This window comes from Citrus sinensis, chromosome 3 (genome assembly GCF_022201045.2).
Source record: "Citrus sinensis cultivar Valencia sweet orange chromosome 3, DVS_A1.0, whole genome shotgun sequence".
NCBI lineage: Eukaryota > Viridiplantae > Streptophyta > Magnoliopsida > Sapindales > Rutaceae > Citrus > Citrus sinensis.
In genome coordinates this window covers 17,824,090-17,841,353 of record NC_068558.1, presented here as the reverse complement: position 1 = coordinate 17,841,353, position 17,264 = coordinate 17,824,090, and the positions used below count along the sequence as shown (strand labels likewise).

The window sequence follows — 17,264 nt, the reverse complement described above, 5'->3', positions numbered from 1 at the left end:
ATGTGGGATATGGAGCAGACTTTAAGAAGATGTTGAAGTGCAGTGATCAGCAATAGAAATATAGGACAAACTCAAATGAAAACTAAAGGGTCAGTTCCTACCAGGAAATACTAGCTGGCTCGCGAGAGAAAGCTTGAAGAAAAAGCTAAAGCATAATGAATTAATGAGGTATTACATTAAGGAATTCAGTTCACTAATGTTGTACATTAAGAACGAGTTAGATGAGGACAAGCTCTTCAAATTTATGTCGGGTTTGAAGCCATCGACAACGCACGCAACATCTCATAAGTGTGTGGACGTGTAGGTCGTGAACGTAGGACGCATATGGTGCAGGAGCGCAGGACGCATAGGGCCCAAAGGACGCACGGGATGACGCGTGGCAGTAGCGCAAACGTATGTAGAGGTAGCGTATCACAATAGGGAATGCACAGGGGCCAAACTATGCAAAGATAAGAGGCGTTTGCACGCACTCTGTGTGCAAACAATGGCAGTTGAATGTGGAGCTTATTGGCTATAAATAAAAATGAGACCTAAAATTAAGCATGAAGTAGGTAGTTGTGGGTGTAACTAATGAGAGAGCATAACCTTGGATAACATGCCTAGAAAATGGGGGCAAAGGAAGTAGGCTGTGACGGTTACTCATCAAGAAAGGTGGGCAGCGACGGTTACACTCCATGACATCCTTACTTCTAGGCTAAGTGGGTAGCGGTTGTTTTACTCAAGGGGGAGTGTAGATGTGCTTCCTCACAACATGCTTAGTAGTGCCTAAACATTAGAAGAAATAATTGAGATGGAACGAGGGCAGTGTGCCTCCTCGCCTTATATATAGTGATGGGAAAGTATGTTTTGGGGATCCTGAGTTTTGGTAAATAGAGTGGTGTCCTTGAGCATGCAAAACCCTGAGTTATTTGTTATCTTTTCAAATTTACAGAAATAGAAAATTCACTGTTGGGACCTCCGTAAAAAGCAAATGTGTGTATTTTTGTGTATTTTAATCCTTGTGGTTTTAGTTCTTTGTTGTTGGTGGAATTAATGTTAGAGTGCAATCTATGCACTACTTTTGCATTGTTTACTTCCTTTAATATCAATGTTTTGCACTTAATAATAGTGATTTATTTGTATTTTATTTTTGTAGGTGCAATTCTATTGATTGGTGCTAAAATTAAGCTATAAGATGATGTTTGAGGATGATTGTTTTCCTGGAGAAATTATGAGCTTCAGAAGAACTTTGTTGATAAGGCATGGACGCGTGCTGTCGACTAAAGACCTGCAGTTTTTATTTTAACGTGTTTTACCTTTTTGGTTATTTTTGTAATTTTGAATTTAATATTTAGATAATATTTTAGATATTAGTATTTTATTTTTGGAAAAACTCTATAAGAGAAAGGAGACATGAAACACAAAGGGGAGGAGAATTTTTCTAGAGGAGGAAAGAAAAAGAAACCCTAGATCTAAATTTTTCTCTTCTCTCTATGAAGAACTAAACTTATTATTCTGGTTGAAGGTTAATAAAGTTTTGATTCATCATTACTGTGAGATCTTTCTTATGCTTTAATTGTTTTATTACTTTTTGGGTATTTGTTTATTCTCTAAATTATTGTCATGATTATGTTTGTTAATTAGATAATTGGCCACTATTTAATTATCAGCTTAATCTATTGTCAATTAAAAGATTCATCGTATGAAGATTTTAATGTTTGTGACAAATAGCATAGCAGTGCGTTGTGTTATGAGAATAAATAATCTAATTTAAATGAATCATCGTATGCGTTTGTTGATTAAGATTTGGGTCTCTCTCGTTTTTCAGACTGTCAATTGATTAAACCCTATGATCGTATCTAGGGTTGTCTATTGATTAGGGAAATAACCAATGGTCGTACCTTGGCTATCAACTAGTTAAGGAGAGATTGGCTATTAGAGGGTCTCAGTAGCTATAACCGGTCTATTCATAAGTAGTAATGATTTATATTTGAATCAATGATCAGTAGTCGAATCAAGCTGAGTTAATTCCTTCAACCAGAGCTTTTCCCAATTTGAATTACAATTTTAATTTGCATTCTTGTTATTTTAATTTGATTTTTATTATTGTCAACAATTCCCCCATTTTGTATTTTTCATTTTAAAAGGATTTAAATAATTATCAATCTCTGTGGACACGACCCTGCTCAATCACTATACACAATTTATTTAGAGTAGTTATTTATTTTTGCAGGCTTCGACAACCATCAAATTTTGGCGCCGTTGCCGGGGATTGGTGTCGTTTATTTAATCCTTTTTACGTTTTACTTGGTGTATGGTTCGTACTTCTCGTACAGGTACACTTTCGTTTGATCCTGAAATTAAGAAGACAGCTCACCAGCTGAGACAGCAGACGAAGTGAGCTAAGTAACAATCCTCGTCGCCTTTGCTTTATGAAACAAATACGGTGCCTGATTTGGTTGAATCATCTAGCGATTTAGAAGAACAAGTGATGGATAGAGTTACACTTGTAGAAAGAACTCTTAGAGAGTTAGCTGAACCAAACTTGAATCAGCAACCACTCTGCATTCAATATGTAGACTTGGAGGTAAATTTTGAATTAAAGTCTGGTCTTATTCATTTGTTACCCAAGTTTCATGGTTTTGCCGATGAAGATTCTCATAAACATCTCAAGGAGTTTCATATTGTCTATTCAAGTATGAGGCCACAAGGCGTGACTGAAGAGCAGATTAAGCTGCGTGATTTTCCTTTCTCTTTAGATGGGCTAGCTAAAGACTGGTTGTACTACTTGCCTCCTGGATCGATTACAATGTGGAATGGTTTGAAGAAGCAGTTCCTTAAGAAGTACTTTTCTGCTTCAAGAGCTGCTAACATCAGAAAAGATATTTTTGGGATCAGACAACTTCCTAGGGAGACTTTGTATGAGTATTGGGAGCGATTCAAACAATTGTGTGCTAGTTGTCCTCAGCATCAGATTTTTTATCAACTTCTTATTCAATACTTTTACGAAGGACTGTCATTGATGGATAGGAGTATGATAGATGCTGCTAGTGGAGGTGTATTGGTGAACAAGACCCCTACTCAAGTAAGGGAGTTGATCTTAAATATGGCTGCCAATGCACAACAGTTTGGCAGCATGCAAGATCCCACTTTAAGGAAGGTGAATGAGGTAAATATTTCTTCTATTGAACAACGTTTAGATAAACTTACTTCTCTTGTGAAAAAGTTTATTGTAGGTAATGTGCAACAGGTGAAGACTTGTGGCATTTATTCTAATATGGGTCATTCAACTGATATGTGTCCGACATTTCAAGAAGAACTCGTTGAACAAGCCAATGTAGTTGGAGGATTTCCAGGCATGCCTCAGAGGAGGTATGATCCTTATGCACAAACATACAATCCGGGATGGAAGGATCATCCCAACTTCAGCTATGGAGTTAGACCATCAGGATTCCCACAACAATACTCACCAAGACAACCAGCCCCTCCACAGTCAAACTCCAAGTCAGGTATATCTCTTGAAGAAATTATTAAATCACTTGGACTAATACTCAACAATTTCATCAGGCAACTACAACAAGCATTTAAAATTTGGAGAACCAAATTAGTCAATTGGCGACTACAATAAGCCGCCTGGAGTCTCAAGCATCAGGGAGATTGCCTTCACAATCTTAGGTGAATCCAAAGCAAAACGCTAGTGCTGTCATCCTTAGAAGTGGGAAGGAGTTGCAAGAGCCTAGTAAGAAAGTGACAAAGCATGTAGAAGATGAGCTTGAGAAGAATGAATTGATGCCTAAATCTCAAGATGCTCAACCCACCAGAGCAAAACCCCTACCTGTGGTGATACCTCTTCTTTTTCCAAGCCAGTTTACAAAATCCAAGAAGGAGGAACAAGAGAAAGACATTCTTGAGACATTTCGCAAGGTTGAGGTAAATATTCCTTTATTAGATGCTATAAAACAAATACCTCGATATGCTAAATTCCTTAAGGAGCTGTGCACCTCCAAGAGAAAATTAAGAGGAGATGAAAGAGTTCACATGGGGGAGAATGTTTCAGCAGTTCTCCAAAAGAAACTACCTCCTAAGTGCAAGGATCTAGGTATGTTTACTATCCTTTGCAAAATTGGTAGTGTTAGAGTTGAAAAGGCTATGTTAGATCTAAGAGCTTCTATTAATGTCATGTCTCATTCCATTTATTCATCTTTGAATGTTGGTCCATTAAAAGAAACTGGCGTGATAATTCAACTAGCTAATAAGTCTAATGCATATCATAATGGGGTATTAGAAGATGTCTTAGTAGAAGTTAATGAGTTGGTTTTTTCTACTGATTTTTATGTACTTGATATGGAAGAGGATAACTCTTCTAATTATGTCCTAATTTTGCTAGGAAGACCTTTTCTTAAGACTGCTAGGACTAAAATGGATGTACATAAAGGCACTCTCACTATGGAGTTTGATAGAGAGGTTATAGAGTTCAATATGAATTATGCCATGAAATATCCTCTTGAGGAACATTCGGTATTTTCTGTGGATGTTATTAACCCTATAGTGCAGGAAGTTTTTTATTTGGATGTTGAAGATTCATTGATAGCTGCTTTAAATAACAGTTTAGGCCTCAAAGGATTGCAAAATGATGAAAATGAGTTTGTTTTAAATTCTGTATTGCAAGAGACAATTTATGAATTAAATTCTTTGAGAACTTTAACTCATCCTATGTCTTATATTGAATTACTTTTATCTCATGTAAAACTTCTTCCATCTATTTTGCAGGCACCGAAAATAGAGCTTAAACCACTGTCGAGTCATCTAAAGTACATGTTTCTAGGAGATAGTGAGACACTTCTGGTGATCATCTCTTCAAAGCTTAGTACTTTAGAGGAAGAAAAGCTTATTAGAGTGTTGAAGGATTACAAAAAGGCTATTGGGTGGACAATTGCTGATATTAAAGGGATAAGTCCATCCACGTGCATGCATAGAATACTGCTGGAGGAAGATGCCAAACCTTCGATTCAAGCTCAACGCCGTTTGAATCCACTCATGATGGAAGTAGTGAAGAAAGAAATTCTGAAAGTTCTTAATGCAGGTATAATCTATCCAATTTCGGATAGCAAATGGGTAAGTTCGGTACAAATGGTACCGAAGAAAACTGATATAACAATTGTTGAGAATTCTTATGGTGAGTTAGTACCCACCCGAGTTCAGAATGGGTGGAGGGTTTGTATTGATTTTAGAAAGCTTAATTCACTCACAAGGAATGATCAGTTTCCTATTTCTTTTATTCATCAGATGCTTGAAAGGTTGGCAGAAAATCTCACTTTTGTTGTCTTGATGGCTATTCAGGTTTTCATCAGATACCAGTTGCCCCTGAGGATCAGAAGAAGACTACCTTTACATGTCCTTTCGGAACCTTTGCATACTGACGTATGCCATTGGGTCTTTGTAACGCTCCCGCCACTTTTCAGAGGTGCATGGTCAGTATTTTTTTAGACTATGTAGAGAACATTATAGAGGTATTTATGGATGATTTTACTGTCTATGCTGATTCTTTTGATGATTGTCTCTATAATCTGAAGAAAGTGCTTGAAAGATGCATTGAAACAAACCTTATCTTGAATTATGAAAAATGTCATTTTATGGTAGATCAAGGCATTATTTTAAGTCATGTAGTCTCTGGTAGAAGAATTGAGATAGATAAAGGTAAGATAAATGTTATTAAATCTTTACCCTATCCCACATGTGTGCGGGAAGTTCGTTTTTTCCTTGGTCACGCAAGTTTCTATCGATGTTTTATCAAGGATTTTTCGAAGATAGCTCAGCCTCTATGCAAGTTGCTTCAGAAAGATGTGACGTTTGATTTTAATGAAGCATGCAAGGTAGCATTTGATAAGCTCAAGGAGTTATTGACTTCAGCTCCAATTATACAGCCACCCGACTGGAGCCTCCCTTGTGAGATAATGTGCGACGCCAGTAACTATGCTGTTGGTGTTGTTCTCCGACAAATGGTTGGAAGAGTTGCTCATGTGATATATTACGCAACAACGGAAAAAGAAATTTTGGCTATGGTTTTTGCTTTAGAAAATTTCCGTTCATATTTATTAGGCACTAAAGTGATTATTTTTTCTGACCATGCAGCTCTCAAATATTTGCTCGCCAAGAAGGAAGCGAAACCGAGACTCGTCCGCTAGATCCTACTACTTCAAGAGTTCAACTTGGAGATCCGTGACAAGAAAGGAGCAGAAAACTTGGTTGCAGACCACCTTAGTAGATTGACCACGAGTGAAGAAGTAACACCTTTGAAGGATGATTTTCCAAATGAGCATCTCTTTGTAACTCAAGGTATGGTTCCTTGGTACGCTGACATTGTCAATTACTTAGTTACAAGAACTCTACCTAGTGATCTGACGAGGGCTCAAAAAGATAAGATTAAAAGCGATGCTAAGTACTATGTTTGGGATGACCCTTACTTGTGGAAACATTGCTCTGACCAAGTCATCAGAAGGTGCGTATCTGAGTTTGAAATTCCTTTTATTCTTCAGTTTTGTCACTCATATGCATGTGGTGGTCATTTTGGTCCCAAAAGGACAGCATCTAAGGTGTTAGAATGTGGTATATTTTGGCCTACTTTATTTCATGATTCATACATGTTTTGTAAGTCGTGTGAGAATTGTTAAAAGGCTGGCAATTTAAGTCATAAGAATCAAATGCCACTTACCCTTATTCTTGTGCGTGAAATATTCGATGTGTGGGGCATTGATTTTATGAGACCTTTTCTCTCATCTTTTGGCAATGCTTACATTCTTTTAGCAGTGGATTACGTTTCTAAGTGGGTAGAGGCTAAGGCCACCCGGACTAACAATGCTAAAGTTGTAGATTTTGTCGAGTCTAATATTTTTCTCAGGTTTGGTGTACCGAGAGCAGTGATAAGTGATAGAGGCACTCATTTCTATAATCGGGTGGTGGAGGCTTTGTTTAAGAGATATCATGTTACCCACCGAGTGTCTACCGCCTATCATCCACAAACAAGTGGACAAGCTGAGATATCAAACAAAGAAATCAAGTCTATTCTTGAAAAGACGGTTGGTCTAAATCGAAAGGATTGGAGCTTACGATTAGATGATGCATTGTGGGTGTATCGCACCGCGTACAAAACTCTCATAGGTATGTCTCCTTATCGTTTAGTATTTGGTAATCCTTGTCATTTACCTGTAGAGCTTGAGCATAGAGCATACTGGGCGGTTAAACAATGCAATATGCGGATGGATGAAGCGGGAAAGCAGAGAAAGTTGCAGCTGCAAGAGTTGGAGGAGATTAGAAACAAATCGTATGAGAGTTCGCGATTTTACAAGGAAAAGACGATGACATTTCATGACAGAATGATTTTGAGAAAGGAGTTCTTTGTTGGTCAAAAAGTTTTTCTTTTTCATTCTAAGCTTAAACTTTTTCCTGGTAAATTACGCTCTTGTTGGGTAGGACCTTTTATTGTTACTAATGTTTTTCCTCATGGTGCAGTTGAGATTCGGAGTCCAACCTCTGACAAAGTTTTTAAGGTTAATGGACATCGCTTAAAACCTTTTTATAAAGGTTTTTTGGTGTATATTGTGGAGGAAGTGGCTCTCGAGAGTCCAATTTATGGAGATTGATGCATGAATGTGTCTAGCCAAAGACATAAAACAAATGCGCTTTTTGGAAGGCAACCCAAATGATTTATTTATTTTGATTTTTGTTATATCATTTGTTTTAATTTTGATTCAGATTGTTTAAAAATGTTTTTTCTTATTTTGGCCAGAAGAAAATTTTTGGTTAGGCGTGCCCATGTTTTTACTAATAAGTAGTTTTGTGATTTTAAAGTAAAATAGTTTTAAGGGCTGCCCATATGCTTATTAAAAAAGTACTTCTGGAATTTTTTTTTTATGTCTCAAGTCTCTTTTAGTTTTTAGTTTCAATAATAAAAAAAATAAAAAAAGGTTTTATATATATATATATATTTTTTTATTTGATACAAAAAAATCGAAAAAAAGGTTTTTTTTTTTATTTTATTTGAAAAGTAAATCGGAAAAAAGGTTTTTTTTATTTTATTTGAAAAATAAATCGGAAAAAAGGTTTTTTTTTCAGGGTTTTAATCCCTAACGTATGACTGGCATCCCAGCAGCAGCCGCATCCAACATCCCGTCAGTAGCCACGTCTCGCGTCCCCAGCCGCGTCTCCTCACTCCAGCAGCCGCATCTCCAGCAACCAGCAGCGCAGCACCAGCCGCATCTCCTCACTCCAGCAGCACAACCAGTCCAGCAACCAACTGTACCAGTGTTTCCAGCGCGTTGCAATCGGTTTCCAGCACATCCTTGCCGCGTCCAGCAACTCGAACAGCCTCACTCTCCTCTGTTCAAAGAACCGCCGCTTTTCGCATTCAAACAAAACCCGTGAGTGAAATTACTGTAACAATGCCGAAGAGGAAAGCATCAACTTCCAAGTCATCAACGTCTAAAACGAAACCCGTCGCAAAGAAATCCAAGACTGCTGCTCCCACTACGGTCCCATGGAACACAGTTTCAAATTCACGCCAAGCCGTGAGACAAAGATCGAAACATGGAAAAGGCATGAGTGTTTTGCCACTTGCTGAATCCAACCTCGGAGGGTGCCTCACATTCACGGCTCAACAAAAGAAAGAAAAGTACAAAGATATTTCCAAGCGAAAAATACTTCCAGCTAAGTATATTCATTACCCGACTCTTGAATAATTGAATGTTAAGGATAATTTTAATTCTTTGATAGATAAGATTGGTTTGCGTAATTTTGTTGATGTTGATTGTTTCGGTTATGTTGAGTTGATTAGGGAGTTCTATGCTACTTTTCAATTTAATATACCAAATAATTTTACTTTGCATACTCCGAATGTTATAAAGTTTAGGTTAATGGGACGAAATTTTTCATAATCTATCACAGATTTTAACCTAGCTTTAGGATTCATTGATGATGATTATTCTTCTAATGATGCATCTTTAGGGACAACTTGTGATTTTAGAGAAAATTTTGAGCCTTATGGTCTTTTGCGTAATTTATCTTTTGATCACAATGCCTATGACCCGAGTAAATCAAAGAGCTCTTTCTTACGTGATCATATTTTGAAATGTGTGCATCGGTTCTTAGCATATAACTTTTTATGAAAGAAAGATTACTCTGAAGTTTTCTCTAAAACTGAGTTTTATTTTATCTGGTGCATGTTAAATGATGTGAGGCCTAATCTAGGTTTTTGGTTAGCAGATTAATTTCAGAGTGTGCTTAAAAGGTATAGGACTTTATTTCTTGGTCCATACATTACTCTGTTAGCTATAAACTTATGTGTGCTTGATCCTGACAATAATGATTTACATCCTGCTTGCAAAAAGGAATTTTTGGATATGTCTTTGTTTGAAAAAACAGGTGTGGTCGAATTCAAGGAGGGGAGATTTCAGTTTACTGAACCAGGACCCACTCAACTTCCAAAGAAGCTTTATGCTAGGAGTGGTGCTACCTCTGATGACAAGTTTGACGACGAAACTGCTGCCCCACCAACTATTCCTTCTACATCTGCACCACCTTTGAGCATTCAGTTAGAGAAAATGGAGCACAAGCTGAACAAGATGGAGCAGAATTTGGCCGCATACTTCGAGAGTGTGGGATTTATCCCACCATTTCCGCCAAGCCCATATACGTTATGTGGATCAAAGCTCACAATTCAGGGACGTTTTGCCTTTAATCTTGTATCCTTACGCTTTATTTCTTTATGTGAGCTTTGATTATCATACATTGAGGACAATGTGAGTTCATGGTGTGGGGGAGGGATTTTTGCAATATTGATGTCTGAAAGTATTATTTTCACTCTGTTCATCCTTAAATGATTTTGGAGTTAGTATGCTTCATATATTATTTTTAATTTTCTTTTCTTTTCTTTTCTTTCTCACTACTCTTTTCCCATCTATTTCAAATTATTTACATCTATTTTTATTTTTTATATTACTACATATATCTTTCTCGCTTCTTATCCTTTTTACCTTTCCTTTTATATATCACTCATATCTTCTTCTCATTCTACACCACTATTGATGGTTGATTCATTTGAAGAGTGTACATGATTTGATGGCAAATTTACCAACTTTGTGAGGATTTGAGCCTATGAGCAACCACTTTGCTCTAATTATTTTTGTTATGTGAATATCAATCTTAGTTTGTTTATGCTAGAACTTGCTTTGTTATGCATGTTGAAGCTGCATTACGGGATTTTATGCATTAAAATGATAAGGGCAAACCAATTTCCATTTTTCTATTTTCGCATTTTTCTTCTTTTTCTCCACCCGAAGACCTTTATTTGTTATCTTTGTTTGAGCCTTAACCATTCTCTTCACTTGTTTTATTATTATTTTTTTTTTTACCCATCTAATTCTCTCCAACTACTTACCCATTTTCCTTCTTTTTGAGCCTCAATTTAAGGAGATTTTTGGACTCATTGTTTGGATATATTTTGTATATATTTTGTTGCTCTTGCTACCTTGAATTAAAGTTTCTCAATTAGATCAACAAGCATTATGCTTGAATTAAATTATGCAAGGTTCATTTCTTTTGTTTGGTTCACCATTACTGAAAAAAAAATGAATGAAAAAAAAAGTGTTTATATTCTTGGCGACTTGAGTAGAAATAAGCATTTTGATATCATAAGGTTCATTCAATGAGTTCATTCTTCTCATTTTGACCTCTTTTTCTTTCATAGACCTTTATTTTTCATTCAACCCATTTAACCCCGTTACAACCTTTTTAAGACCCTTAAATTTTTGCATTTAATTCTTGTTTTGTGGATTGAGATGTGATATATGAGCAAGCTTACGGTAATAGCATTCTTTGATTTGATTGGAGTGCATAAATGATACCCTAAACACTTTGAGATGGAGTGAAGTCAATGAGAGGGCTATTAAAACTTGTTGCACTTGAATTTTGAATGGATTTTCTGGGTGGTTGAATGTTTTTATACTAGCTTATGAGATCCTATGCTTTAAAATCCTTGTCTCTCGAATGTTGATTGACTTAAATTCTTAAGATATACTTGCTTAAGATTGTTTTTGGATGAGTTGAGATGAGAATTGAGTGGAGATTTGAGATTAGTCTTGAGTTATATGCTTGAGGACAAGCATTATCTTGGTGTGGGGGAATTTGTTAGAGTGCAATCTATGCACTAGTTTTGCATTGTTTACTTCCTTTAATATCGATGTTTTGCAGTTAATAATAGTGATTTACTTCTGTTTTATTTTTGTAGGTACAATTCTATTGATTGGTGCTAAAATTGAGCTACAAGATGATGTTTGAAGATATTGTTTTCCTAGAGAAATTATGAGCTTCAGAAGAACTTTGTTGATAAGGCATGGGCACGTGCTGTCGACTAAGGACCTGCAGTTTTTATTTTAACGTGTTTTACCTTTTTGGTTATTTTTGTAATTTTGAATTTAATATTTAGATAATATGTTAGATATTAGTATTTTATTTTTGGAAAAACTCTATAAGAGAAAGGAGACATGAAAAACAAAGGGGAGGAGAATTTTTCAAGAGGAGGGAAGAAAAAGAAACTCTAGATCTAAATTTTTCTCTTCTCTCTATGAAGAACTAAATCTATTATTCTGGTTGAAGGTTAATAAAGCTTTGATTCATCATTACTGTGAGATCTTTCTTATGCTTTAATTGTTTTATTGCTTTTTGGATATTTGTTCATTCTCTAAATTATTGTCATGATTATGTTTGTTAATTAGATAATTGGCCACTATTTAATTATCAACTTAATCTATTGTCAATTAAAAGATTCATCGTATGAAGATTTTAATGTTTGTGACAAAATAGCATAGCAGTGCGTTGTGTTATGAGAATAAACAATCTAATTTAAATGAACCATCGTATGCGTTTGTTGATTAGGATTTGGGTCTCTCTGGTTTTTCAGGCTGTCAATTGATTAAACCCTATGATCGTATCTAGGGTTGTCTATTGATTAGGGAAATAACCAATGGTCGTACCTTGGTTATCGACTAGTTGAGGAGAGATTGGCTATTAGAGGGTCTCAGTAGCTATAACTGGTCTATTCATAATAGTAATGATTTATATTTGAATCAATGATCAGTAGTCGAATCAAGCTGAGTTAATTCCTTCAACCAAAGCTTTTCCCAATTTGAATTACAATTTTAATTTGCATTCTTGTTATTTTAATTTGATTTTTATTATTGTCAACAATTCCCCCATTTTGCATTTTTCATTTTAAAAAGATTTAAATAATTACCAATCTCTGTGGACACGACCCTACTCAATCACTATACACAATTTATTTAGAGTATGTATTTATTTTTGCTGACTTCGACTACCATCAATTAGTCTCTTACGTAAACCTCCATTGTGGATCTTTGCATGCTTGTTACTTTATTTGCTTCCGCTAGATATTGTTGAGTGACTGGCTAAGTGAAGACTTAGCACCATCACACACTACCAGAGTTACTTGCTGATTTGAAGAATCTTGATGAAGATATTAAGGATGAAGTCAAGGTTATGATTTTGTTACACTCACTACCAGATGAATATAGCCATTTTGTGACTACCTTGATATATGGGAAAAGTGTGATCATCTTCAAAGATGTTTGCACAGCATTGACTAACTTAGAGATTCGAAATAATGATAAAAATTATGAACAGGCATCGTCTGAGGCTTTGGTGAGCAGAGATTAGGCGATGGAGAAAAAGAATAAGCATGGTGGAAAGAATTTTCGATCTAAATCGAGAAGTAGAAATATAGCTCGAGACGAGTGTGGCTTTTGTCATGAAAAAAGCCATTGGAGGAAAAATTGTCCAAAAGCTCAAAAGAGAGATGGGAAGAAACCCGCATCAACAAACATGGCACGGAAAGATGAGGACTTTGATTATTCACTAAGTATTACTCCTGCAGCATACGTGGCTAGTTCGAGCGAGTGGATACTTGATACTGGGGCAACCTATCATTTGTGTCCTATTAAAGAATAGTTTACGGATTTTCGTAATCTGGAATCCGGTGCTGTTGTGATGGGGAATGATCAACATTGTCGTACAATGGGGATAGGAACAATTCGGCTCAAAATGTTTGATGGAACGATTAGAGAACTTAAAGAGATTAGATTTGTTCCAGCTTTAAAGAAAAATCTAATTTATGTGGGTGCGTTGGAAGCTAAAGGCTACAAGGTTACTATTGAAGATGGCACAATGAAGTTTGCACATGGGGTTATAGTGATTCTGCAAGGAGTTTGGCGTCACAATTTGTACTATTTGAAGGGAGGTACAACTGATGAAACAAATGTTGCTGAGGCCCACAGTGACACCACCAAGTTATGGCATGTACTACTAGGACATGCTTGAGAGAAGTCTTTGAAAACTCTGATGAGGTATGAACTTCTAAAAGGTACCAAAACCTGTAAATTAAATTTCTGTGAGCATGGTGTAGTAGGCAAGAAAACAAGGGTCAAGTTTGGTACGGCTAATCACGATACTCGTGAGATCTTTGAATATGTTCACAGTGATGTATGGGGACCAACCAAGACTGCATCAATTGGTGGAAACTATTATTTTGTTACATTTGTTGATGATTTCTCTAGACGTGTGTGGGTGTATACCATGCGAGCAAAGGATGAGGTTCTAGAGATTTTTGTGAAATGGAAGAAATTGGTGGAGACTCAAACTGATAGAAAGATCAAAGTATTACAATCTGATAATGGGGGTGAATATACTTCTGATCTATTCTTGCAAGTATGCCAGAATAAGGGTATTAAAAGACATTTCACGGTGAGACATACTCCGCAACAGAACGGTGTGGTTGAGTGTATGAATCGTACTTTGCTGGAGAAAGTACAGTGTATGTTATCTAATGCTGGTTTAGATAAAAAGTTTTGGGCTGAAGCTATGAGCTACGCAAGTCACTTAATAAACCGGTTTCCTTCTGCTGTAATTGGAGGTAAAACTCCTATGAAAATGTGGTCTGGAAAACATGCACAAAACTATGATTCCCTTCGTATATTCGAGTGTCCAACTTATTATCATGTCAAAAATGGTAAATTCGATCCTCGTGCTAGAAAAGTTATCTTTGTGGGATTCAAAGATGGAGTAAAGGGCTTCAAGCTTTGGGATCTCGAAGATAAAAAGTTTGTGTGTAGTAGAGATGTCACGTTTGATGAAGCTTCAAGTTCTCAGCAAGTGGAGAACAAGACCAAAGAGGTATTGCAGCAGGTAGAGTTTGATGTAACTTCATATGTACCAGTTAGTTCTACATCAGAGAATGGTTCAACTATGGAGGTGACACTTAGAGTTGAAGAAGAGGTTATTTCTTCTGATGTCCCCCAAAATGAAGAAACAATTGATGATGTAGTAAACGATGATTTTATAGCAACAAGGAGGCTAAAAAGAGAGATAAAAAAATCTGGATGGCTTACTAAAGATATGATAGTAGCCTATGCACTTCCAGTTATTAATGATGACATCCCCAACACTTTCGGTGAAGCATTATGCAGCAGTGAAAGTGATCAATGGAAGTTAGCCGTGGAAGAAGAGATGAAATCTCTCCATCAAAACCAGACTTGGGAACTTGTGGAGTTACCAAAGGGGAAAAAGGGTATTGGCAATAAATGGGTCTACACCAAGAAGCAAGGATCTCTAAATCAATCAACTCTTCAATACAAGGCAAGGCTCCTTGCAAAAGGTTTTGCTCAAAAGGAATGTATTGACTACAATGAAGTTTTCTCTCCAATTGTAAAACATACGTCCATTCGTATCCTACTTGCCTTAATTGCAGAATATGAGTTAGAGTTGGCTCAATTAGATGTTAAGACAACGTTCTTACATGGAGATTTGGAGGAGGAAATCTATATGACTCAGCTTTGTGGTTTTAGAGTTGCTGGAAAGGAGAATCATTTGTGTAAGTTGATTAAATTTTTGTACGGACTGAAGCAATTGCCAAGGCAGTGGTACAAAAGATTTGATCAATTTATACAAGGGCAGAAATTCACCAGAAGTGAACACGATCATTGTGTTTACTTCAGAAAACTACTAGATGGAGCTTTCATCTATTTGTTACTCTATGTCGACAATATACTTATAGCTTCGAAGAATAGAGATGAGATCGAAAGATTAAAGAAGCAGCTGGCTTTTGAGTTCGAGATGAAAGACTTGGGTGATGCACAGAGAATACTTGGGATGGAGATTCGTAGAGACAAGAAGAATGGGAGCGTATGGTTGACTTAAAAGTCTTATTTGAAGAAAGTGCTAGAAAGATTCGGTATGGATGACAACTAAACCAGTATGTACACCTCTAGCTCCTCATTTCAAATTAAGCTCTTCTTCATATCCTAGATCTCAAAAAGAGCGTGATTACATGGCTCGTGTTCCATATGCTAGTGTTGTGAGTAGTCTTATGTATGCTATGGTATGCACAAGGCCCGATATATCTCAATTAGTGAGCATAGTTAGTAGATACATGCACAATTCGGGTAAAAATTACTGGCTTGCGGTAAAGTGGATTCTCTGATATCTGTATGGGACAGTTGATGTTGGGTTATTGTTCAAGAAGGATTGTGGTCAACAATGTGTTGGGTATTGTGATTCTGATTTCGCCGAAGACCTAGATAAGCGAAGATCAACAACGGGCTACTTATTCACATTGGATGGAGGTCCGGTTAGCTGGAGGTCGATTTTACAATCGACAATTGCTCTGTCCACTACGGAAGCAGAGTATATGGTAGCAACTGAAGCTGTAAAAGAAGCTATCTGGTTGAAAGGCTTGTTAGGTGAATTAGGAATAATCCAAGAGAACATTGCGGTCTTCTGCGATAATCAAAGTGCGATATTCCTTGCGAATAATCAAACATATCACGCTCAGTCAAAGCACATAGATATGAAATATCGTTATGTGAGGGAGATTATCGAGAGCGGTGTTGTGTTGTTGAGAAAGATCGATACCAAAGATAATCCATCAGATATGTTGACGAATGTAGTTTCTAGAGTTAAGTTTCAACATTGCTTAAAACTAATTCAAATCCTTCGATTGTATTAAGTTATGTCATTCGGGAATTTTGAACTACGGTTGGCTTGATCCCAAATTTTGGGTACGTAGGCAGTCAAAGCGACACAGCCATTCTGGATCCTTATTGAATGATCACTTTGAGAATGATGGTTTATTGGTAGTCGACTCATATTTGGACAAATCTTTGCCGAGGTGGAGAATTGTTAAAAAGTCAAAGATTTTTGGTGAGTTTATTCAAATTGGTTGAAAAAGAAAAGGTGAGCCACATGCATTTCTTTTGTTTTTCAAGTCGGCACCAAATTATGGGACTTTTGCCAACTACTTTAAGACTTTTTGCAATGAAGCTTAACTATAAATAGAGCTTCATTCATAGAGGTTTTTGCATCCTAAAAATTTGTTAAACTTATAAGTTTCTAAGCTTTTGAGAGTTCTGAGAGTGTGAGCAATTGTAGAGTGTGTGTGAGAGTATTGGGTGTATTTGGGTTCTGGGAAAGTGAGGTTTCTTTACTCAAATTTGTATTCAAATAATTGTTAATAATACAATTATTTTTTCTCTTGCTCCTGTGGACGTAGGCATATTGTTGAACCACATAATTCTTGTGTCCTTTCTGTGATTATTCGGTGCGTTTGATTCCGCATTTTGCGCACAACATGTTTCCCATCTTATTATGCTTTGTTGGTATATATCTACCACTTCCATTTCTCCATTGAGTACTTTATACCTTATAAAATGAACATCAAACTCTGCATGTTTGGTTCTAGAGTCAAAAATTGTTACCAAATAAGACACTAGAGGCAAAAGTCCACAATTTTATTTATTGATGAAATGAAATACGTAAGTTTAGATAAAAATTTGAATTTTTAAATTTTAATCGGTGATTTATTTAATAAATAGGTTTAATGGATAATTTGATAGGTTATTATAGCATTTTTCTTTTCCTCGAGATAAGAAAAAAAAAAAGGCAGTCACTAAGACTCCAAAGTTTCTTCTTTGTAGGAAAAAAATGAAAACTTAGAATTGGTGCGAGATTCATTATAAAATACGTGAATGGTGAGAGTCTGTTAATATGCATCATATTCGGTTTTATTTAATAGAGGAAGAATATGGAGAGTGCAAGTTAGCTTTGGAAAGGGCCCATGATAAAGGTTGGGTTGTGACTTTGGCGAGCCCGCCACACAGCCCAATAGTTGCGGATTTTAAAATTTGAGGCGATGGAGTGATAAATTTTGCCATTTTGGGGCGGAA

The 17,264-nt window shown here is 36.4% G+C and overlaps 2 protein-coding genes and 1 non-coding gene across 3 annotated transcripts in view; 1 reads left to right on the top strand and 2 right to left on the bottom strand.

The window, feature by feature from the left end:
• LOC102616551 (wall-associated receptor kinase 2-like) overlaps positions 1-17,264 on the bottom strand; it is an 82,593-nt gene that overhangs the window by 23,183 nt on the left and 42,146 nt on the right. The gene's annotated exons all lie outside the window — the stretch shown is intronic.
• On the top strand, positions 2,678-7,619 carry LOC127900625 (uncharacterized). Its single transcript, XM_052435792.1, has 10 exons — positions 2,678-2,823; positions 3,010-3,148; positions 3,230-3,335; positions 4,415-4,638; positions 4,750-5,094; positions 5,266-5,319; positions 5,775-6,041; positions 6,195-6,572; positions 6,654-7,308; positions 7,489-7,619. The coding sequence occupies exons 1-10, from the start codon at positions 2,678-2,680 to the stop codon at positions 7,617-7,619; spliced, it is 2,445 nt and encodes an 814-aa protein (XP_052291752.1).
• LOC127901659 (small nucleolar RNA R71) lies at positions 2,849-2,955 on the bottom strand. Its single transcript, XR_008053903.1, has one exon. It is a non-coding gene; the product is annotated as a small nucleolar RNA R71 (small nucleolar RNA).

Bases quoted from the DNA above. Each gene is read 5' to 3' on its own strand.
- LOC127900625 (XM_052435792.1), top strand. From the start codon at position 2,678: ATGAGGCCACAAGGCGTGACTGAAGAGCAGATTAAGCTGCGTGATTTT. The intron at 3,336-4,414 runs GCATGCCTCAGA...ATGTACATAAAG, and splicing joins TGTAGTTGGAGGATTTCCAG to GCACTCTCACTATGGAGTTT. The intron at 5,320-5,774 runs GTTTTCATCAGA...TGTTTTATCAAG, and splicing joins TTGTCTTGATGGCTATTCAG to GATTTTTCGAAGATAGCTCA.